The sequence below is a fragment of the Cyprinodon tularosa genome, unplaced genomic scaffold (genome assembly GCF_016077235.1).
Source record: "Cyprinodon tularosa strain WSP-4 unplaced genomic scaffold, ASM1607723v1 ctg160, whole genome shotgun sequence".
Classification (NCBI taxonomy): domain Eukaryota; kingdom Metazoa; phylum Chordata; class Actinopteri; order Cyprinodontiformes; family Cyprinodontidae; genus Cyprinodon; species Cyprinodon tularosa.
In genome coordinates, this window is record NW_024038438.1 from 732,276 (window position 1) to 755,185 (window position 22,910).

At 37.0% G+C, this 22,910-nt stretch overlaps 2 protein-coding genes across 7 annotated transcripts in view; both read left to right on the forward strand.

The window, feature by feature from the left end:
* The window catches only part of LOC119780440 (F-actin-capping protein subunit alpha-2), a 33,862-nt gene extending 15,747 nt beyond the window's left edge, over positions 1–18,115 (forward strand). Inside the window, exons 2-10 of the mRNA XM_038280480.1 lie at positions 4,309–4,372; positions 6,551–6,602; positions 7,003–7,066; positions 8,312–8,518; positions 8,618–8,697; positions 14,385–14,463; positions 15,382–15,453; positions 15,565–15,627; positions 17,022–18,115. Of these exons, the coding sequence (XP_038136408.1) occupies positions 4,309–4,372; positions 6,551–6,602; positions 7,003–7,066; positions 8,312–8,518; positions 8,618–8,697; positions 14,385–14,463; positions 15,382–15,453; positions 15,565–15,627; positions 17,022–17,162 (822 nt within the window). The 3' untranslated portion in view covers positions 17,163–18,115. The remainder of the gene's footprint in view (positions 1–4,308; positions 4,373–6,550; positions 6,603–7,002; positions 7,067–8,311; positions 8,519–8,617; positions 8,698–14,384; positions 14,464–15,381; positions 15,454–15,564; positions 15,628–17,021) is intronic.
* A 3,264-nt stretch (positions 18,116–21,379) lies between these two features.
* Positions 21,380–22,910, forward strand: part of LOC119780441 (suppressor of tumorigenicity 7 protein homolog) — a 62,452-nt gene continuing 60,921 nt past the window's right edge. For 2 of the 6 annotated variants that reach the window (XM_038280485.1, XM_038280494.1), the window contains exon 1: positions 21,380–21,538. The gene's annotated coding sequence lies outside the window, so the exon portion shown is untranslated. Of the gene's footprint in view, positions 21,539–21,579; positions 21,662–22,910 lie in introns of those variants that run through there. The other 4 variants (XM_038280488.1, XM_038280498.1, XM_038280486.1 and 1 more) reach the window with 2 other exon arrangements.

The following is a 22,910-nucleotide window of genomic DNA, read 5'->3' on the forward strand; positions in this document are numbered from 1 at the left end:
CAGATGAGGGAGTTTGCCCTGCAACCTGAGAGTTTCGGTTCAGCTTTCAGTGACATTGTGTCCTTGAGCAAGACACTTCACCCGGATTGCAACCTAATGGAGGTCAGAGGGCCCGGTGGTGCCAGTGACCAGCAGCTTGGCTTCTGTCAGCGAGCCCCAGGTTAGCTGTGGCTACAACATAACTTTCCACCATTAGTGTGTGTGATGTGCTTGAATGACTGAATGCAGTTTAAAGCTCTTTGTTCAAGTCCTCTGACTTGAAAAGTGCTATACAGTACCCGCTATTGACCATATTGTTGTTATAATCTTTTGAAGCATCCGTGCTTTAACAAACCTTAATTAAACAACTAATTTTCCCATGTCTCTCCTTAGGGAGGTCATTCCTATGTTTTGTTTTTAACTGTTATTATAGAAAAAGCCTTTTTATTTCTTTCCCTTTAACTTCTGCAATAGTTGCTCTGAGTTTCATCTGAGCTTTTAGAAAGGGCTGCTTTTTTTTTTTAGGCTTTTCTAAATATTAAAACACTTTGTATTTTTGACATCAATGACTTTGTTATTCCATTTCATTTATGAGATTTATTTAGCCTTCAGTTTCCTTTGAATGTGAACATAACAGTCCCAGAAAGCATTTCTGCTTAGCATACGTCCGCAGCACCACCTAATTATTAACATAATGGATTTTTTAAATGTCTTGCAGTGCAGCCAACATTACGTAGTTCATACTAATCTTACACTCTGTTAGCAGACGTCCTGCAAACCGGAGGAGTTAACTGAAGAGTTTAACTTTTCTTATACAAACTGAGTTGGATATTCTGGATGATTTGACATTTACATTGGACTTCTCATACACTGAAGGAAAGATGTTATATAATATAATATAAAACTATTAATTTTTCATTCTTCTTCACTTTGATAAATCTTACAGTTCTCTGTTGTTTCTAAGTTGACCATCTGCTGTAAGAAATTACTTTCAAAAATCCATTAAGTCATATAAGATGTTAAAATTATTTTGTTTTTTGTTGCATGATATATTTTATACTGCCATGCTACCCCCATTGTCCCCAAAGCATGATGCATCCACCCCCATGCATAACAGTTGAAATGCTATTCTTCAGCTTTTACTCATCCTTCTTCCTCATCCGACCACTGCGAGTTGAGCTTGTACCACAAAACTTGTTTTCTGGATATTTTCAGAGACTCTGTCTCAGTTAAAGTACATAAGAACAAACCAAAAGCTCTTTTCCCTCCCAAACAACAGTTTTGAAATATTGATAAAGTAGCTTCCAGTATGTGATGCAAATAGGAAAATGATCATTTCATCAGTGGTTCTCACACATCCCTCTCCTTTTTTACCATCTGTAACAGCAGATTTTCTTTAGGAATATCGTGAGGAAAATTGTCTATACCAGGGGAAACCAAATAAAACTCAGCGGGGTATGAATAAAGAAAATCAACAACCAGTTAAGGTCCGGAGACATTTTTAATTATAATCCGTTACTTCAAACAGAATTTAACACTGAAATAAATAAAATGAGGTGTTTATGCATTCATGTTATACATTAATTTTTAAATAAAAATCTGTTTTTTGTTGCTTAATGAGAGAAGTGGGCTTCTGGTCTATACTTTTTCACCCTGCCTGTTACAAATAACATGGAATGATGTGTGAATCACCCAAAGCCACTGAAGATAACTGTGGTAAAGGCTACAGAGCAAGAACAGAAAGATTGATAACTGTTAATAAAAATGGATGCAAAATGTCTGGATTTCTAAATGAAAGTCAGTGAATGTAATCACATTTCAGATTTTTATTTGTCCCTTATCAACTGAGATACAAGTGAGATTAGCTGTTTAATCTGCAATAAAACTGGTTTAGATGATACAATTTCACAGATCACATGAATGCATCTCAAATTTACGAGAATAAATCCAAAACCCTGTTGAAGCCGCTCCATTCCCCTCCTAATAACTGGATGGAAGTAATGCAGCTGAATATTGTTGGTCAGCTAACATAAAAAAAACAGAAAAACCCAACAATATACATTTGCCCAGGATATTAAAATGCTGCATTGCAGCATTTGGTTAAATCTGCATTTCTGTTTTGAGTTGGTAAACAACTTTCTGGTCCTCTACTGCCACCACCTGGTAAGGAGTGTCACAGTTTCAGAGGGTTTGTTGATTTACTCTTGTAATAAAACCTGTAAACTGTTTTCTTACAGATAAAACGGCTAATAAATAAGAGCAAATGCAAACCTTAAATTCATTCATGCTTCTGACCTACATTTCCAAACTCGGATATCTACATTTTTATCGCCACTTATCATATCGTGCAGTAAAGACTGGAACCTTGTTCTTCGAAAGGGGAAAAAAAAAAAATCTGCCTACGTTTTTCTTGATACTTTGTGACCAGAAGTAACCATATGGTTTCTAGGGGCAAAGAGGGTTATTTTTTAAGGTCTGAAGTATTATTATTTTAATGCAAATGATACAGAAATCTAAACAGTAACATATAAAAATAGAATTAGTCTCCATTTCCTGCCAAATCAGTATTCTACCCAGATACAGCTATTCCGTATCCATTATTCTTATTTGATTATAATCCCAAACAAACATGCCTGCAGGTTTCCACCATTTTTTTCATCCACCCAATATTAGAAACTCCTGATTTCTTCTTTGATTGGATGCTGGTAATATTATTAGGACCACAATGATTACACACAGAGCAGATGTGGACCTCCCTTGGTGCCTCATTGCTCTTAGCATCGCTCATTAGCAGGAATCAATCTGCAACTCTGTGGGAGCAACTGTGTACACACACACTGTTAATAAAGGCCCATGAGAAAAGCACACTAACTCGCTTTAAAGCATATAAACTGTAACACATACACACACATTAACAAGTTTTGTGTCAAAGGAACCAGCTGCACCAGTAGAACCCGGCTGCTCCGCTGTCCCCTGCTACTGATAGAGTGGCAAAGATGCAGAGCCAGGGGAACCATGCGCTCTACAGGCCTCAGCACGGTTCATTTCCTTATATGGTTGTAAACCAAGCAGGGGATGGAGGGAGGGGCCGCCGTCAGTTGGACATGTGACCTGGAAACAGGAAGCGTGGGGCAGCAGAAGAGAAGAGAAGTAGTCAGGACTGCAGGGTATCACTCCACCCTGTGAACCTGCAGCACTGATACCGCACCCCCTCTGTTGGCTGCACCGTGTCATGTAGACATCATGAGCTCACAGCTTTCAGTCGCTGTTTTTGGGTCAATACAGAAGCTTCAAAGGGGGGGAAGTTTCATCAGAAATTTTAAACAGTGTTTTTATTTTGGAGCATTTCGTCTGAGTTCCTTTTATCGCAGTTATGGACATATAAGGTTTTAATGCTCTTAAACCTAGTTTGTTCTTTTTATTTTGTTTTTAAAGCTTTAGTAATCACCATAATTAGGATTTATCTTTATTTTTTTTACTTCAGTGTTTAATTTTTTTTATTGATAGTATTAACAGTTCATAATTATTTTATCAGTCATTAATTTGTCCCTTCATGATCTTTGCAACCATTTTCTACACCAAAGTATTGAAACCCTAAATAAAAACTTCAAACTTTAATGCATTTTATATGGATTTTATGAAAGATCAAAGCAGTTTTTAATATAAGATAAGGGGTAACTTTTTGTAAAAGATCTTGTCCAAGCCAAAACATTGATCACAGACCATGTAGGGGAAGCAGAGAAAATCTGCAAAGTGCTGCAGAAGAGACGTTTGTTTCTGTTGCTCCACAAAGCCCAGAAAAGTGGGTTTTAAAAATGGAAGATTAGAAAGTCTGCTTCATGTGTTAAACTGGACCAGTATGAAAAAAATCTTGATAAACCAATTTTGCCACTGTGATTTTAGTTGACTTTTCCTTTACACTGATGACAAGAATGTCAATTTTTCAGTCCGGGTTTTATTTATTTTTTTTCATCACTTTGATTTTGCTCGTCCATCATTACAGGACTTTACTGTAACCTTTGTGTGGAAAAAGTGTTAAATGCTTCCTGCATCCATGAATCTGCAACTCACCCTCCCCCATCGGGCTGGAGGGAGAAATTTAGCATCTTCCTCAAATATTATACCGATTTAAAAATAGCGTTTTGTTAAATTGCAATTATGCTGCAAACGTAATAAATTGCCCCGCCCTAGTAAGAGATAAGAGTCACCGTCCAAATCTGACATACCATAAATTCTGCATAATCTGTAAATTTCCAAACCAAAATGTATACTTTTCCAGAGGAAACCAGAGATTTGGTCTTAACTCTTGGTAACTTTTTTTGCTTGCAGGTACGCATAGCAGCTAACTTTGTCATCCATGCTCCGCCAGGAGAGTTTAACGAAGTTTTCAACGGTGAGTATAGTGAATATTTTCCCTTTAGAAATATGGATAATTGTTTTTACAGGTCTCTGTCACGATGATGACTTTCTCTTCTTTGTTAAATGTGTCAAAACTGATTAAAATGGTTAAAACTGCTGGACATGGAGCTGAATTCCTCACTGAGCTTTAGTCAGCTGAACTTATCACAGCCACTACAAACATGAAGGAAGGAATATCATGTTTTGTCATTTTTTTTAAATATTGGAGTAAATTCTGTTGCACAATTGTTGCAAAGAATATGTTTTATAATTTGGAAATTAAAAGTAAAAAAATGCAATCCAGAAATGAAACTAAAAAAAATATATAGTCAAGAAGAGAACAGCTTTGCTGGATTCTTAGATTTTGTTTTGTCAGATATATTCTTTTATATATTATTTAAAGTATTCTATTTAGATATATTTTTTTCAAACATTTTTCTTTTAGCTCTAATAAAAAAAAAAATTAACAGATTATATATATATATTTTTTTGTCTCTCTTTCAGTTTGAGTTTTAGGAAACACATTCTTTTTAAATAGCTTTTTCCAGATCTTATTCACTTAGAAAGTACGAGGCTGCAAACATATACCTGTCAAACATCGCAGTACTTCACTGATCACTTCTTCCCTGTCCTGTCTTTTCACTCTGAGGCGTTTTTTAAAAGCCGTAGGCTGCAGAAGTCATTTCTTCCAATCTGATTCTGAAAGGCAGCAGTGATTTTCTGCAGATAAGCAAACACGGCGACACGTTGCTGCTCGCAGGACTAACCTCGTCACTTTGTGCTTTTACGCTCTCACAGTTATACTGGAAACCGGATAGTTGATAGATTTCAGATCTCAGTTTCCTCAAGATTACCGGGCTTTCAGACATCGTAGCCCAGATTACAGAACCAGGGGGACGTTGTTTATAGGTTGCTACATTGGAGCAGCGGTCTCCAAGACATTTCTGGGGTATCCCACAGTGTCTTTGGTCTAATCCTGTTTGGATTCCAGCAGAGCCGTTGTGCAGCAGGTTGTTATCTGCATCTGATTCTGCTGGTTTCTCCGCTTAGACATGTCCATGTTCGTCCGCCAGACTGAGCGTCTGCAGCTGCCTTTGCTCTGGGGTGGGCGTCCAAAACATGAGAAGAGGAAATTAAAATAGCATTCAGAGAAGCTGCTTTTTGCGGCAACATTGGAATAGAGGATCTCGGAAAGAAAACCTATTGATAAAAGCGATCCAATAATCCATTTCTATAAAGTTTATAAAAATGCATTTATTTATCTGCTAAACTGTTATGTAATAAGATGTTTTTGTTGTTCATATACCTCTGTATAATTATTTTTAAATCTTTCTTGATTAAATAGATTTAATAGATATTTTAAGGGGGTCGTCAGATGGTCAGTTGTCATTTAAAATATAACCTGGGAACCGGTGCAAACAAATGTCCCATAGTTCCCGGTGACTTTCATCACATTGCTTTAAACTGAGCTGACGTTCGTAATATTTGCTTTGCCGTTATTAAAACGTTTATTTTTTATTTTTTAGTGACTTTCCAAATGTAGATTCCTTCTAAAATTAGGCATTTCACTCACTGTTTGGTTCCTTAACCAATTATTTGATTAAAAAGGTAAAAAGGTATTTTCTTCATAAATTCAAAGAATCTTTTCGGGTAACTGGATTCCTTATTTAATTAATTTTTTTTCTTAGTTCTGCTTTTATTTCATAGGAATCTGTATAATGGCTCCAGGTGGCCAAGTATTCTGCAGTTTCATTAGGCATGGAGTTTTTTTCCATTGTCAGATAACAACCTGGAGCTTTCTTTGATCTTTTGGAGTTGCCGTAAAAGAAATCAATATAAAAATCCTTTCTGGGTCTTTGGGAACCACGGCGACCCGCTTTAGAGCAGCAAGGTTCAGATGCTTCATCCTGCAGAACACAGGCTGGCACCGCTTAAGGGTAGAGTCTGTGTTTTGGCATGACAGGGGGGCTTACGATCACAGCTCAAACAGCAATACCCCCCCAAATACCCTGCCCACTTTGATCTCCTGTTAATCTTTTAGCCTTTTCCACTGAGCATGTTAGTCTGCTTCTGGCAGCCATTGATGGAAATCCACCTGCACTCGTTGCCTTCACCTTTTCTCCCTCGTGCTTTTTACTGTCCTCACTCACCCTCTCTCCATTTTTCTCCTCAGATGTGCGATTGCTGCTCAACAATGACAATCTTCTCAGGGAGGGTGCAGCACAGTAAGTCTCCTCTCATTTTTACTGTCATTACTAAAACGGTGTCAACAACACCCGATGAGAAACCGTTTGACTACATTTGCTGAATACTCTTAGTCCTTTTTAAAGTGGCTCTGACCCGTGGGGAAGCTTGAGTCGCTCCAGTAAATATCCCGTCTCTGAGTTTAGGCCAATTGTTGATCAAAGGAGTAGGGGCCCATAATGATTACACTGTCAGCGGTCCTCCAGCTGAAGAACTATTTGCCTTTATATAGCTATGCTTTGAAAGACGTTGACAACAGATTGTTAGTGCTGATCCCTGTGGCTCTGACTGGCTTTCAGTTTGCTTATCTGTTCATGGTGTCGATTTGAACCTAAAATACATCTTTATCATCTTTAACTCCGTTTTTGTTTTTTCTTCCAGTGCTTTTGCACAGTACAACTTGGACCAGTTTACACCGGTGAAAGTTGAGGGCTATGAAGATCAGGTGAGCTCCTGTTTCCTTTATCCATGGAAAATGTAGAAGAAAATTAATTCAAGCAGCTTTAATATGATGATTTATTCCGATTGAGATGGTTTGAAATAGTCAATACTACCATAAACAGAAAGCACAACCCTGGACACATCAAGCTCACTGTGAAGGATGGTGATGGCAGAGTCATGCTGAGGGGATGTGCCTTAAGATGGACAGGGAACCGGTCGGATTAGAGGTCGACCCTCCAGCAGGACAGGAACTATGAGCAAATAAAGAATCCGTCTTCAATTCCAGCCCTGTGTGGAGGGGATTTTATTCCATTATTTTTGCAAACAACATAGTTTTGAAAGCAACTTTGCTTTTTTTCTCAGATTTTATTTCTTTTTTTAATTTACCTTCACATTTTTACTGACAGACTTTAGAGTTTCAGTTTTTATTTAAATTTTCCCCTTTTCAGATTGACCTTTACAAAATTAATACTTTCCAAATTGTGATTTCCAGATTTTTTTTCAAATTCTCTTCACCTGGAGACCAGTATAAACAATGAACAATAGAAATGAGTCTGTCCGAAGGAAAGCCCGCCCCCAGACGTGAAGAGAATGCGATGTGGAAAATGTAATTTGAAAGGAATGTAATGTGTAAAACTAGATCTAAAAATTTCCATTTAGAAAAAAATTTCTTTACAACGGTAATGGAAAAAAATGTACCTTACCTTTGAAAACACCTGCTTTACAGCGCCTCTACTCCAATCATAAGGCCTCCCGGATTCCATATCATGTTTTAGGTCACGATGCTCCAATATGTTATCACGTCCAGTCAGAAAAAACATGGCGGCCCCAACAACCCTAGCCTCCTTTAGCTGCCTGTGGTATGAATAATTGTGAGCCTAACTGAAATGAACAAAACATAAAGCCAATAGACAAAGCAGAGCTCATTAACATAAGTAAGATTTGTTTTATTGAAATCTTTATATTGTAGAAACACTATAGAATGAAAGTATCAAACAAGATCAGCTGTTTCTTCAGTCATAGCTGTTTGTTGTTGTCGTCTGTTAGTCAGATGTGTTTCTATGTTGTGGAAGGATTGCAGTGGATTGTGTAAAGGTGTCATCATGTCCTTGTGTTCCTTCCTCCCAGACTCCAACTCCCCTGTCAGACATCCAGCAGGCTGAGCTAAGCGTTGAACTGGAAGGCAGATGGAAAGTTTAAGTCGGCATCAATTTTTAAATATTCCCTCTTTGCCTCCTCTGTGTCTAAGGTCTTAATCACAGAGCATGGTGACCTCGGAAACGGCCGGGTTCTTGACCCAAAGAATAAGATCTCCTTCAAGTTTGACCACCTGAGGAAGGAGGCCAGCGACCCTCGTCCGCATGACGTTGACGGCTCCATGGAAGGCTGGAGGAGCGCTGTGGACTCCGCCGTCAGGGCCTACGTCAAGGAGCACTATCCCAACGGAGTGTGCACCGTACGTATCAGCTGCCTTCCACAGACCCTTCACACACAGTAGAGACTCCGTCACACGTCCAATATATATCACCTTAATCTGTCTCTCTACTCCCTTCAGATTTATGGGAAAACCATCGACGGTCATAAAACCATCATCGTGTGCATCGAGTGCCATCAGTTTCAACCCAAAAATTTCTGGTACGTCTGAATCTGTTTGAAGATTGAAGCTGCTGCCACTTTTTTCCCCAAGCTGTGACACATTAGACCCTGAGGATGTTGGTTTCAGGAAATAATCAGACTTTGCATAATATATGTAAGGTGCGTTTAGGCCCTTTAAGGCTAACACAATAATTGTCCAAGGACTTCTGATGCTGAGTAGTTGAGCTGTTAATCTAACGGGATAAGAACTGAGCCAATCCTCTCTGCTCCTGGGTTTTATTGGACTGAGGCGTCGCTCTCTGTAGTGATCCCAGAACTTCTGTGAATGCGACTAGTTAGAGGAGTTAAAATTGAATACATATTCTTGTTTTAAAAGTTTGGTTGGATTTTGATTTGGGTCACAGCTAAATCTACTTCATTAAATTATTTTCTTCGTAATATGCAAAGGCAAACACTGATTCTTTTCATTGCAATAGTACCATTATCTGCTAATTGTACATATTTTGATACATAGACTTATTTTTGTATTAGTTTTCGGGTAAAAACCTTTCTATTCTGTTAATATTAACATCTAGATATATTCAGTTAGCCTGTATTCTGCTCCTTTACAGAAATGTAGAGTAGAAATGTAAACAAATAATTTTGGATTAATTAACAGTTTATCATATTAAAGTTTGTTGCATCCCACTAACTGATATATTTCACTTGGAAATAGATATTCAGTCTTGCAATGTTACAATCATTCACTAGAGGGAGCTGTCACTCATTCCTATAGTGGATTCCATAAAAAAAAAACACGAAGCTATATCACAGTTAGCATCCACTTCATTAAAACAAAGTGGTAACAGCATGTCAGAGCGACAGACCTCATCTATTAATGACAGTGTTTCACATTTTTATTCATCTGTTGTCATTCAGTAACCTAAAAGGTTCCTGTTGTTATTTCTTAAATATGTGTAGTCTCATAATGTGTAAGAAAAAAATATTTTTGTTCATTCAGTCCATATTTAATACAGCTGGAACAGTTAAAATATAATGATTTACTACTTTTGATTTTTAATTCGGACTGTTGTAAAGAATATTTATCCCTTCATGTTATGGAAAAAACCCTCTTGATACAGGAGAAGAAGAAAAAAACACAGCTTATAAATTAATCGAAAGATATGATGAATAAACTTCAGATTAATTCATTAATCAATAACTTATATCTCTAATGCCAAATGCATAATTAAAACAAAGTTACTCATAAAAGGGTGATGAATTACTCTCCTCTAGTTTCCATTACTTTATTTTTTTTATTTTTGTGTTGTTGTTACAGTTTTATCACAGTGATAAATGCAACCGTCCCATTCCTGCTTTGGTGTGCTACCACAGGTTTTGATCCTGTTTTAACATCATAGTATTTATGTAAATTAGATAAGAGTGATGATAACTCTGTACTAATTATTTGTACATTAACACTTTACAGGGCGAAATACCTTTTTGATCACTTGCATACCCCTTATGGGAGTCTGCCTATCCAAGTTGAAAAAGTGAACAAGAAAAAAGGGTAAAAAGCTAAACGAAACATTAATAAGTTAATAAGCTAAGTAAAAACAAAAAAACCCAAAAATAAATAACTAAATAAAAGGGCCTGTATTAGCGTAAATGCTCTAAGATTATGTTGTAACAAAATATGTTACTATCTGTGTTTTTCATGAAGCACTTTAGTTATTTTCTGAGCAATTAATCGATCAATAAATTGATTTAAATTAATTTAGATTAATCACAATTAACCTGATTGTTTCAACCCTTATCAAAACCAAATTTCACTTATTCTGAGGATTTCGTCGTAGTAGTAGATGATCCTACAAAAATATACAATCACTGATTCCCACATGTAATTAGGCAGCAGGGGGCGCTGTAGGGATAACCTATTTAGGTTATCTGTTATTTATACAGTTTTTGCTGAAACATTGTAAATGTTTGAAGTAGCTGACGGAGCTCTGCCGGCCAGCTAAATAAAAACACAGCTGTCATTTCTGTTTCTACTTCCTGTTGGATCTCCAGTGGATAAAGGATCTCTATCAGATGAGCCTGTTGAGGTCTGAACACACTGGTTGCGTACGACTTTTTAATCTCTGATCCAAGTTTTTCCCATGTCACACTGAGTGTGTAGAGAGGCTCTGACTTGGCAACATGGAATGATCTGCGCAGATTTTTTTCACTTCCGCCTCTGTGCCACACAAATTATAACAATTTCCCACATTTGACTTGGACAGATTATGAAAAGTTATTAAAAAAATAAAAACAGCGGTGCATTCTACAAAGCAAAGCCCCACTTAACGAGTCTGTGCAGCATCTCAAACCAGAACTGATAGAGAATGTTCATATGCCCATATAAAAACCATAATGAAATCTACACCTAAAGAAAAGAAAAACACAGCAATAAATGTTGTGGGACAGTTTATGTGCTGACTGAGGCAAAGAGGGGATTCTCAGAGAGATCTGGGAAGTTTATCGTAACGTTATTTTTTCTTTTTTGTGAGGCTGTGAGACGATTACTCTTTTACTATATCTGTTTTTTTTTTTTTCTCCTCTTGACGTGTTTTTTTTTTTTATGTGGATTGATAAACTGCTCTTTCTAGCCCTTGTTGTGTTTGCAAGGCTCAAAGAGGGTCCCTACTTTAGCTTTTCTGTCCTCCTGAACTCCTGGGTTAAGTATTGTTTTTTAATGTTTCATTTATAGTTTTTGCAAGAGTTTGTCTAGGCTTAAATATATATACGATGTGCAACTCCAAAATTGACTCTTCCCCATGCGATTAACAGATTTAATTTAGTATTTTCCCCCAAAGCGGATGTGTTTTACTTTGTAACAGCATCTATTTTCCTGTCGGACCCATGAAATTGCTCCTAAATTGCTGCATAGTCCGTCTAAAATAGACGTAGGGTCTCTCTCAGTGAGACCTATGCAAACCCCCTTGTGTAAAATCATGTTAGGTTCGATTATCCCAAACGACTTTCAATGAGCGGTAGACGCCACAACCTCGCCCAACACGATTTTCTGTCTGATCGGATGCAAAATCAGATTCTGTGTCTTCTGGCCTTTAATCCATGAGCTACACATACAGGTGCTGGTCATAAAATTAGAATATCATGAAAAAGTAGATTGATTTCAGTAATTCCATTTAAAAAGTGAAACTTGTATATTATATTCATACATTACATACAAACTCATATATTTCAGATGTTTATTTTGTTTAATTTTGATGATTACAAATGACAACAAATGAAAATCTCAAATTCATCATATCAGAAAATTAGAATATTGTGAAAAGGTTCAAAATTGATGGCCCCTGGTGCCACACTCTAATCAGCTAATTAACTCAAACCACCTGCAAAAGCCTTTAAATGGTCTTTCAGTCTAGTTCTATAGGCTACACAATCATGGGGAAGACTGCTGACTTGACAGTTGTCCAAAAGACGACCATCGACACCTTGCACAAGGAGGGCAAGACACAAAAGGTCATCGCTAAAGAGGCTGGCTGTTCACAGAGCTCAGTGTCCAAGCACATTAATAGAGAGGCGAAGGGAAGGAAAAGATGTGGTCGAAAAAAGTGTACAAGCAAGAGAGATAACCGCACCCTGGAGAGGATTGTGAAACAAAACCCATTCAAAAATGTGGGGGAGATTCACAAAGAGTGGACTGCAGCTGGAGTGAGTGCTTCAAGAACCACCACACACAGACGTATGAAAGACATGGGTTTCTGCTGTCGCATTCCTTGTGTCAAGCCACTCTTGAACCACAGACAGCGTCAGAAGCGTCTTGCCTGGGCTAAAGAGAAACAGGACTGGACTGCTGGTGAGTGGTCCAAAGTCATGTTCTCTGATGAAAGTAAATTTTGCATTTCCTTTGGAAATCAAGGTCCCAGAGTCTGGAGGAAAAGAAGAGAGGCACTTCATCCACGTTGCTTGAAGTCCAGTGTAAAGTTTCCACAGTCAGTGATGGTTTGGGGTGCCATGTCATCTGCTGGTGTTGGTCCATTGTGTTTTCTGAGGTCCAGGGTCAACGCAGCCACATACCAGGAAGTTTTAGAGCACTTCATGCTTCCTGCAGCTGACCGACTTTTTGGAGATGCAGATTTCATTTTCCAACAGGACTTGGCACCTGCACACAGTGCCAAAGCTACCAGTACCTGGTTGAAGGACCATGGTATCCCTGTTCTTAATTGGCCAGCAAACTCTCCTGACCTTAACCCCATAGAAAATCTATGGGGTATTGTGAAGAAGAAGATGCAATACACCAGACCCAACAATTCAGAAGAGCTAAAAGCCACTATTAGAGCAACCTGGGCTATCATAACACCTGAGCAGTGCCACAGACTGATCGACTCCATGCCACGCCGCATTGCTGCAGTAATACAGGCCAAAGGAGGCCCAACTAAATACTGAGTGCTGTACATGCTCATACTTTTCATGTTCATACTTTTCAGTTGGCCAACATTTCTATAAATCCTTTGTTTTTATTGGTCTTCAGTAATATTCTAATTTTCTGATATGATGAATTTGAGATTTTCATTTGTTGTCATTTGTAATCATCAAAATTAAACAAAATAAACATCTGAAATATATGAGTTTGTATGTAATGTATGAATATAATATACAAGTTTCACTTTTTAAATGGAATTACTGAAATCAATCTACTTTTTCATGATATTCTAATTTTATGACCAGCACCTGTAGTTCTTCCACCCAATAATGAACAGAAAAGTCATAGAGCGAGCGGTTGGTCGGTGTTGCTGAACCTACCAGCTGCATCCAGATCAGCTGATGGTGACTCAGCAGGGATCATTTTTTTTAAAGCACCAGGTGACCTGGAACATACACCTTCACTGCTGCTGTATAACTGAGCCCAAACCCAATAGTTGGCTTGGTTCTTGGCAGAGGTCAGGCAAAACGATGAGTCGCAGCTGCTGGTGGATCAGTACCGGCAGCAGCAGGCTCAACAAAGGTAGCTGCTCTTCTCATATCGACTAACAGGGTTATATTTAGCTCTTGACTTGTTGCATTACTGTGAAATGCTGAAGTCAGCGATCCAACAAATGGCTGCTTTGATCACTCCAACACTGCCAGGATGCCTTCAACCTTTGCAGTATGCAGCAGGAAGTATTTTATGACCAGAACCTGACTGAAAATAAACCAGTCATGCTTGAGTGTTAAAACCAAACAAGTATGGAGTGAATTTGTTCTGTTATTTTGAAAAGGATAAGTTTTCTAAATGAAAATGTTGGCGGGAAATAAGCTATCCAGGGACAAAACTTTAAAAACTTTAAAAAAGGTTATGAGAACTTTTTCTCAGATTTTTTTTCTTTCAGTTTTCAGATTAAGCTTTATGAAATGCATTCAGTTCAAAATGCATTTTCCAGATCACTCTCTCTTCACCTTTGGGGGCGGGGTCTTCTGTATGAGACTCATTTCCATTGGTCTGTTGGAAGTTTGCAACATTTTCATTTTAAAAAAAATCTGTAAAAAATTAAATAAATAAAAACAAAAGTGTTAAAAAATAAGATATGAAAACTAAACCTGGGAAAAATAAAATAAGATCTGAGAAAACTATTTTTTCCCTTTTAATGTTTTTCACAGTTTGTTCTGTTTGCAAAGATAAAGGGACAATTTCCCTTCATATGCAGGAAGTTTTCTAATGTGTGGCTGTGGTGATTACAGTCTGTTGTTCTTTGTTTGTGCAGGAATGGACGCTGGAGGTCAGAGTGGAAATTCACCATCTCTCCCTCAACCACTCAAGTGGCAGGAATCATGAAAATCCAGGTATTTGATTTGGTCTTTCTTTTTGTAGGTAGATGTGAATCTTTTGCTGCGCTGTGATGATCTGTTCTTCTTTTTTTTTTTTTTTTGGTTAAATAAGAAATAAACGTCTAGTCTTTCAGTTCCCCCATGACATGTAAAAAGTCTCCAATTAAATTTTTTTCCTTTTTTGAAGCTTTTCATGATGTATAATAAACAAAGCTGAGAATAACCTTCAGATATTGTGTCCAGTCAGACAGATCTGCATTAACTAGAAGCTGTGAAACGTGTTCCTTTGTTTTTACGGAGTGAATTTTGTGCCATTATTGTTGCAATTAACATGATTTTCTAGATGGGAATGTGAAGAACTTTAAACTTTGAAAAACTTCAAAAACAAAATAATGTTTAGAGAGTAACTGTTCTCATCCCCCCTTGGACAAACTAATTGCTTATATTTCTTATCAACAAATAATTAAACAATAGATTTATTTAAACCATGCTATACACATTTTTTTTTTTTACCATAATTGATTTCGACTAATCTTTTCAGCACTCCCTTTTGTTTGGATATGTAACAAACTATTCAACAATTATTTTATTCAACACACACACACACACACACACACACATTTTTTTTCAGATACATTTTTTTAATATTTTTTATAGAATAAATTTTTTCATTTAAGGTTGTGTTCCAACTGTTTTGTCTGTTTTACTAGCTGCTTTTATCACGTTTTTAATCTTCATTTGCTTTTATTTTTCCTCTATTATTGTTTAATCATGTAAAGCACTTTGAATTGTCCTTGTACTGAATTGTGTTTGCCTTGCCTTGCCACACACTTTACTTCTCATGCCAACGTTTATTTCGAGTTGGCAAAAAGAAAAAAAGTACCTGGAACTAAAAGGCCCAAAATGACAACCTTCATGCTTCTATCTGTGTAGGTTCATTACTATGAGGATGGGAACGTTCAGCTGGTGAGCCACAAGGAGGTTCAGGAGTCCATGTCGGTTTCTGTGAGTAGAACTTCAAAAAGTTCACTTTATTAATGAAGACCTAATGAATGGTGCTCATGTAAGTTTGCTTTGGAACGTCAGTCTAAATGATTGTTGTCTTTCATCCTCTAGAATGAGGCTTCAACTGCTCAGGAGTTTGTTAAGATCATAAAAGCTGCAGAGAGTGACTATCAGGTAGGTGGTTTTAATAATCTGAAATCACATTATGTGGGTTTCTCTGATCAGTGAATGCAACATGAGGGCTAACAGGTCTCATGGGAGAAACTCTACAGGGTGAGAGCTTTTTAGATAAAACATTTTTTATTTTAGCAGGAGCCTCAGCTGTTGGTTCAGGCTGGAAGTTAAATGTTGTCTGTTATTGTGGTGAATACAGACAGATCTGTAGCTTGGGGTGTTATCAGGGAATATTATTAACAGTTCTCTCTATTGTGGCTGCAGCTAATGATTAGAGGTTATCTTATGTATCAATTATATTTCAATTGACTATTTCGATTTTCTTTAAATCATTTATTATTAAAAATTAACTTAATTTGCTTGTCAAATATTTTGACATACTAGTTGGAGTACACACTCCTTTTAACATCACCTTTCGACACCATTCTTGATAAATGAAAATCCATAAAATGCTGATTTTAAATTGTACTGACCTAATGCATTTTTAATTTTCAATCAGAATATACTTTTGTACGTCTTAGAATATCAAATGTACAAATGTATTTATCTCCCTTAAAGCTCTTAAAATCGGCTAAAAGGGGGAGCATTTCAGTATTTTTCGGTAAGGTTTTTTATCTTATGAGGAAATGTTTTCAGCATAATTATTAATAGAATAGAAAATCCCTTTTTTGTCCCACAATGGTGAAATTCTGGTGTTTAGAGCAGCTAAAAGATATAGAACAAAAATGGTCATACAAAAGTGGACCTTAGAAAAATGTATAAGAATAAAAGAATAAAACTTGATTAACTTTTTTTTTTATTGTCCACCTCTACATTTGGCCATTGCTTCTGTTTGAGCCACATACAGGAAGTGGCTCTATACTGCCCTCTGCAGCCATCTTAGTGTTGATTAACTGAATCAACCAGAGGGAAGCATCATTTAGATTTATTTAAACCATGTTAAGCACTGTAATCCACATCAACTGATCTTTTCACTCCAACAGTCCATGTTTTCTTGAAACATGTAGCAAATAATTTGGTTTAATCTGTGTTTCTTAAACCGAACTAAGACTGAAGGTAAATCAACAGTAGTTCAGAAAGTGACCCAATGTCCTAGTGCATCATTTAGTAAAGGAAATTAGACTTCAATTCATTAACTGTCCCATCTGAGGGACTCTCTATAAGACTACTGTTTGCCTTTACAACAGTTTTATAAGGCTGGCTAGACCCTCCAGAGGGTTAAAGAACAGCAGCTGATTTAATTTCAGTTTTTTTCAGGCGTTTCAAAATTGAAGAATATACTTATGCAGACGATGTGATGATTTATCCAATGGTTGAAAAGAAAAAGTTTTGATTAGGAAAAAAAAAAAAACCCTCATAATTTTCATCTTCCTTTTTTCTTTTGTCTTCCTCAGACGGCCATTAATGAGAATTACCAGACCATGTCGGACACTACCTTCAAAGCCTTACGCCGCCAACTTCCTGTGACACGCACCAAGATCGATTGGAACAAGATCCTGAGCTACAAGATTGGCAAGGAGATGCAAAATGCTTAAGAAAAAGAAAACAAAAAAACATCAGAGGAATTAAGACAGATCCCCTCCCTGACCCCTCACCCCCTCCCAAACAATGTTGCATGACTGGATAGTTGTATTGTCTTTGTACAAGAATTAGAGAATACAGGAGCAAAGAAGGGTTTGGCCTCACAGGTCGTTACACGGCTACCTTTCTTTTCTGCACCGTGAGCTCCTCTGTTGATTGGATCAATGGTTTAAAAAAACAAAACGAAAAGTAGAGGAAACATTGGAAGACATAGGAAAAAGAGCAAAACCCACCTTATAGTTCGTTACCACTCGTGCAATATTTGTGAGTGAGGCCACACCTTTATTTTGACCTTATGAGCAGCAGATTGATTTTGCAGATGTGGTTTAAAAAAAAAAGTCATTTTTTGGGAGAATGTTTTTTTGTTTATTATAAAAGAGTCCAGATATTTACGACTAAAACGAATGAGTCCCTTCACTCCACTGTTAATGCTCCATGCAGTCAATGACATCGAACCAATAAAAGCTTTTGTGTTTATCTGTAGCACAGTCAACTTTAACAGTGTTCTTGTCCCCCCCCCTCCTCATTCTGGTACTTTCCTCACCGTCTCAACTCTTCAGTCCTAGCCTTTTTTTTTTTTTTTTTGACTTGAAATTGTCTGAACTCTCACTCAGCGCAGGGAGTTCGGACCACTTAAAAAAAAGCTTCATTAACAAGACATGAGTCGCTAAATAATGTGCATAATGTCCAATTTACAATAAAATCGAAAAAAAAAAAGCATCACTTTCTCCTCCAGTGCTTATTTTTTATTAAAAAAGAAAACAACCTGACTGTATTATATAACAAGGCACACTGTAATATATTCCTGTATGAAACGGCCTGTCTGTCAGTTTGGTGATTTATTTCCATGAGATTAACTGTAATTCAGTCACAATTATGTTGCATTAAATGACAAATTTTCTATTCATCGACTCGCTCTTAATTTCTGGAACCATTTATTGTGTTACAGCCGGAGCTCTTCCTGTTCTAAACTTCCATCTTTTAAATCTCTCCCAGTTATTGTTCAATGTTTAGCATGAAGAGTTAACCGAAAACTTGCCTCTATCCACACAGGGTCCCACATTAATCCAACATCCAGTTGAATTAATTAATCAGAAGCAATGCATCTATGGTGTAATTAGCCACGTTAGCTGTAGCTGTTGAAATAATAAAGAAACTGTTTTTTTAGCTGCAGGGTTTTAGATATCGGCAAATGGTCAAACAAATGAACTGGTCTTTTATAAGTTCTACAATTGGATGCAAACTAAACAAAACCTCAAACATTAAACACATTTTCATATTGTTACATTATTATTGTAAGGATCATGTTATGTAAATGAAATATATAAAAATAATGAATTCTAGGAATGAAACTTTGAAAAATATTGGAATAAAAAATGGGTTTTGAGAGTAACTTAGCTTTCTTTTTCATTCTTTAAAAAAATAAAATCAGATTTTAATTCTCCCAACTTTGTGGTTTTAAGATTGAGAATTGCATCTTTTTTTTTTATTTTTTATTTTTTTATTGAGTTTTCCAGATCACATTCTCCCTGACTTCTGGGGGTGGGATTTCCTCTGAAGTCTGCTGGACGCTTGCAACATTTTCAGTGGTCTAGAACGACTCTGTGTGAGACAATGTGATCGGTAAATCACAATTTGAAAAGTATGTCATTTTCAAACTGAATCTGAAAAGATAAAATTAAAAATACTGAAAATTCAAAATTGCAATTTATTTTTAGGAAAAAAAAATCAGTGAAAACAGCAAAGTTGCTCTGAAAAACCTTTTGATTAAAATGTTTTTCAAGGTTTCCTTTTGGATTGAATTGTTTTCATATTTCTATTTACAGATTTCCTTAATTTTATGCTAATTTATGTTTTAAAGAAGTAGGAACCTGTGACCCAACAACAGTGATTCCACAGTTTCTCTGAACAACATTGCTTCAGTTCATTAGAAGTTTGCAGTAACTACAAAAATCTGAAGTTCCAGCAAATCATAAAAGACAGGTTTATGTCCTGATTGTTTCTAGGTTATTTAATCCATTTTAATGATCAGTGGAGGGTTTGTATCTATGGCCTTCCTTGGAGGGAGGGAGGCAGGGAACACCGTGTACAAGTCCATCACAGAACCAGCAAGATTGCACACATGCTCACAGACCTGAGGACAATGTAGATGGATACATTTGACATGAAAACCTGGAAACCAAGCCAAATAGAAAATCCACGCAGAAAGACTCCAAACTGAGACGATTTGGAAGCGAATACTTAAAAAAAAAAAACAGCTTCTCTTAATGGTAATTTTTTTCTGTTAAGTGAATTTTAACGTCTTGTTAAATGAGTGTGATTTTTTTATTTATTTTTCTTTTCTATTTGAGTTCCAATTGGCTTTACAATATGGGCAACAGTCTTCTTTGCCTCTACTTGAAAGACGTCTTTTTATTGGGTGGTTTTCAAATTATGAAGTATTCCAATTTTTTTTTTTCCAGACCAAAGGGCAATAAATGTTTCACACACTTTGATAGGCGTAATGCACTCACCAATTAGCAACACTTTAGTGTTACTTTTACCACCATGGACACAGAAACAAGTAGGCTATGTTAAGATCATTTTTATTATGTACTGACATGTAAAGCAAATGCAGAGGGGCTCAGGTTATCCTGAACTATCTCTATAGTTATGCTGCTATAGGCTTAGACTTCTGGAGGACATGGGGACCCCAATTTCATCATTTTGCTTCATTATATCTCTATTCTTCCACTCTGTAGAATCTGTTAGTTCAATCTCTAACGTTACGCTCTCTGCTTTTTCTCATAGTAGCTTTGCTTCATCTGTTCCAGTTTGGCTGTGACTCCATCCTGGAGAGAAATATCAGCTGTGCTACTGCCATCAAGACCTTTGTTTATAGATGTTTGAGATCAGCCTGTTTTCCAGTGTAGCCCTGTTTCTCTGACTGTGACTGGCTGGATGTGTGTCTTCATACTCTGACATGTGAGCTGGCTTAGAGCTCGTCTGCCTGGCTGTGTGTTTCCTGGACGGGGCCGCCTCTAACAGCTGCTTTCTGTATCTCTGCTTCTGTCTCCTTGAACCCCAGTCGGCCTCGGCAGATGGCCGCTCACACGGAGCCTGGTTCTGCTGGAGGTTTCTTCCTATTAAAAGGGAGTTTTCCTCTCCACTGTCGCTACTATCATCCATAGTGTGAGGGATTGCATTCGAGTAAAGTGCCTTGAGATGATGTCTTGTGAATTGGCGCTATATAAATGAACAAAATTGAATTGAAATTCAATTAATGTAAAGTTAGAACATGTTTTATTTCTGTTATAAAGACTATATAACTTGTAAAATATTAATTAATTTGCTACAAGTCATGCTTTCTTAAAGGAAGTCGACATCAGTCCACCTGAAATAATTTATTTAATGCTGAAAATTTTAATTGATCTATTGATTGATTGACTTTATTGATCTCACAGTGGAGAAATTTAAGGGTAAAAATTTAAGAACATGCAGGAATCAGGGATTTATGTGTGTTAAAATTGAGATCCTATTAAGTGGGTTAAAAATAAGTCAGCATAAAAGCAAGAAGAAAAGTAAAAATAAAATTGGAAGTTAATATATTTATTTTTAGATGAATAATTGATCAATTATGGATTCGGCAGCCTAGTGGTTAGGGCATAGAGCTTGGAGATTCCAAGTTTGACCCTCTAAGACACAGCCCTTCCTCATTTACATAATGAGGCAGAAATGCAGACAGAAATGTAAAAACGACAGCCAGAAATAAAGGAAGAAATAAAGAGGGTAAAAAAATACAAATGAAGAATAAAACAGACAAAAATATTATATCATGCATGTAAATAAATAAATACTTAGAAAAATAAGTAATAAAGTTGAACATTATAACATTATAGTCTAATAAATAAATAAGGTAATTATTATAAAGGAGAATAAATAAAAAAGCTTATTAAAATAATTGTTTCACTGTATAATTTAAATTCTACCTACATTTATTTGTTGTTTTTTTTGTATTTTGGGGGGAAATTAATTGTATGCTTATTTATTTATTGAGCATTTATTTATTTATGTATTTTTTTATTTTTTTTATGTCAGAGTTGGTCCATACTCCATACTTAACACCGTGTTATTAAGTAAAAAAAAAAAAAAAAACCCAGCGGTGAAACAGCGACACCTTGCGGGCGCTACAGCCGCCTGTCTGCTAACTGTTAGCTTCCGTTAGCAGAGCCGCTCACCCAACAGACAGACAGACACGTAGACACACAGTTTACACATGTGGAGGTTACGCTGGAAGCAATGCTAGCTCCGGATAAGGAGTCCACCGCTTTTCCCACTCCAACCAACTAAGGTTAGCTCTCATTCCTGGTCTCATGTTGGAGCTTTTCTCTTTTCCTTCGTTTGTTTCGCATTATTGGAAGTCTTCACGCTTTCCCAACAGCAGCCAAGTTATGTTAGCCGCTAGCTTTGCCGGGTAAGGAAAGGGGTTTCCTCTTAGACAGGTAAAAAAGTTAGATGTTTTTATTGTAAGGCTGGTGAAATGTGAAGTAGATGCGGAGGAAGTTTGCAGTTTTCTCTCCCTTTGCTTTCAGAAAGCTGCAGAGCTGATGGTGCCAGCAGGGAAGCTCTCTTTGTGTCAAAAGTTTGCCCACCTGCCTGGTTCCTCTTTTTTTAAACAAAGGAAGTCAGTTTAAGGAGAGCATTGGCCAGGAAGCAGACTTGGGGTTAATTTAGATAAAAATAATAATAATCCAACTTTTTTAATTGTAATTCAGAGGAACCAATTGGTTCTGGATCTAGTCCTGGTCTGGTCTCCCTGAAGCAGGGGCAGAGCTAGATGGGGGGCCAGGGGTGGCCATGGCCACACATCAAATGTCGCTTGCGTCTGGTCGCGAACCAGTTTTCCTGGTATCCTTCTGCAATGTCGGTCTGGAATTTCTAGGGACGCACAGCAGTTTCCCACCAAAGCGCAAGGGGGATCCTATTCGAGAATTTGTACTTCGGTGGATGGTCACCAGAACTTCGGCGGCACCGGTGGGAGTGTTTATTTAATCAAAACATGTCTGAGGCAAAGTACAAGGATATTCCAGGATCTCCAGAGACAGATTTGACAGTTGCAGAGCCTCTGCGTGAGGGGCGTGGTCACACACAGAGACAGATTTGATGGTTGCAGAGCCTTTTTCACACATTAACAAATATTTGACAACAAAAACACTGTGGTTAATTATGCACATTGATATACTAACATTAAAGATGATTAGTTCAGAATTTCTGCTCTTTTCAGAACTAAATTTTGTTATATAGGGTAAAGAGGTCTTCAGTTAATCATAGATAAATAACTATTTTAATAAAAACTTGGTAAATAAACATTTTTTTTTTTTTGGATATTATTACTTGTAAAAATGTTCAGCAAAATCAGTAATGACAATGGAAAAGATGTTCGCCCCAGAAATCAAACCTGAAAGAACTTTATCCACTATGGCTTATACCTAGGAAGGATGGATGTTTTAAAAATATGTGTTTATTTGTTAGCGAAGGTTGGAGGAAAGTATAGGTTGACTGGAAGTATAGTTTTTATTTGGAAAATATGGATGTTGTGGTTGTTAATTTTCCTGTTGGATCAGTATAGATTGACCCTAAGGTTCTGGTGCCGATCCGCTTTCGGCCACCCCTCAGTGTACATTGGTTACTGCCTGCATTTAACCCATCCCATCGGGGAGCAG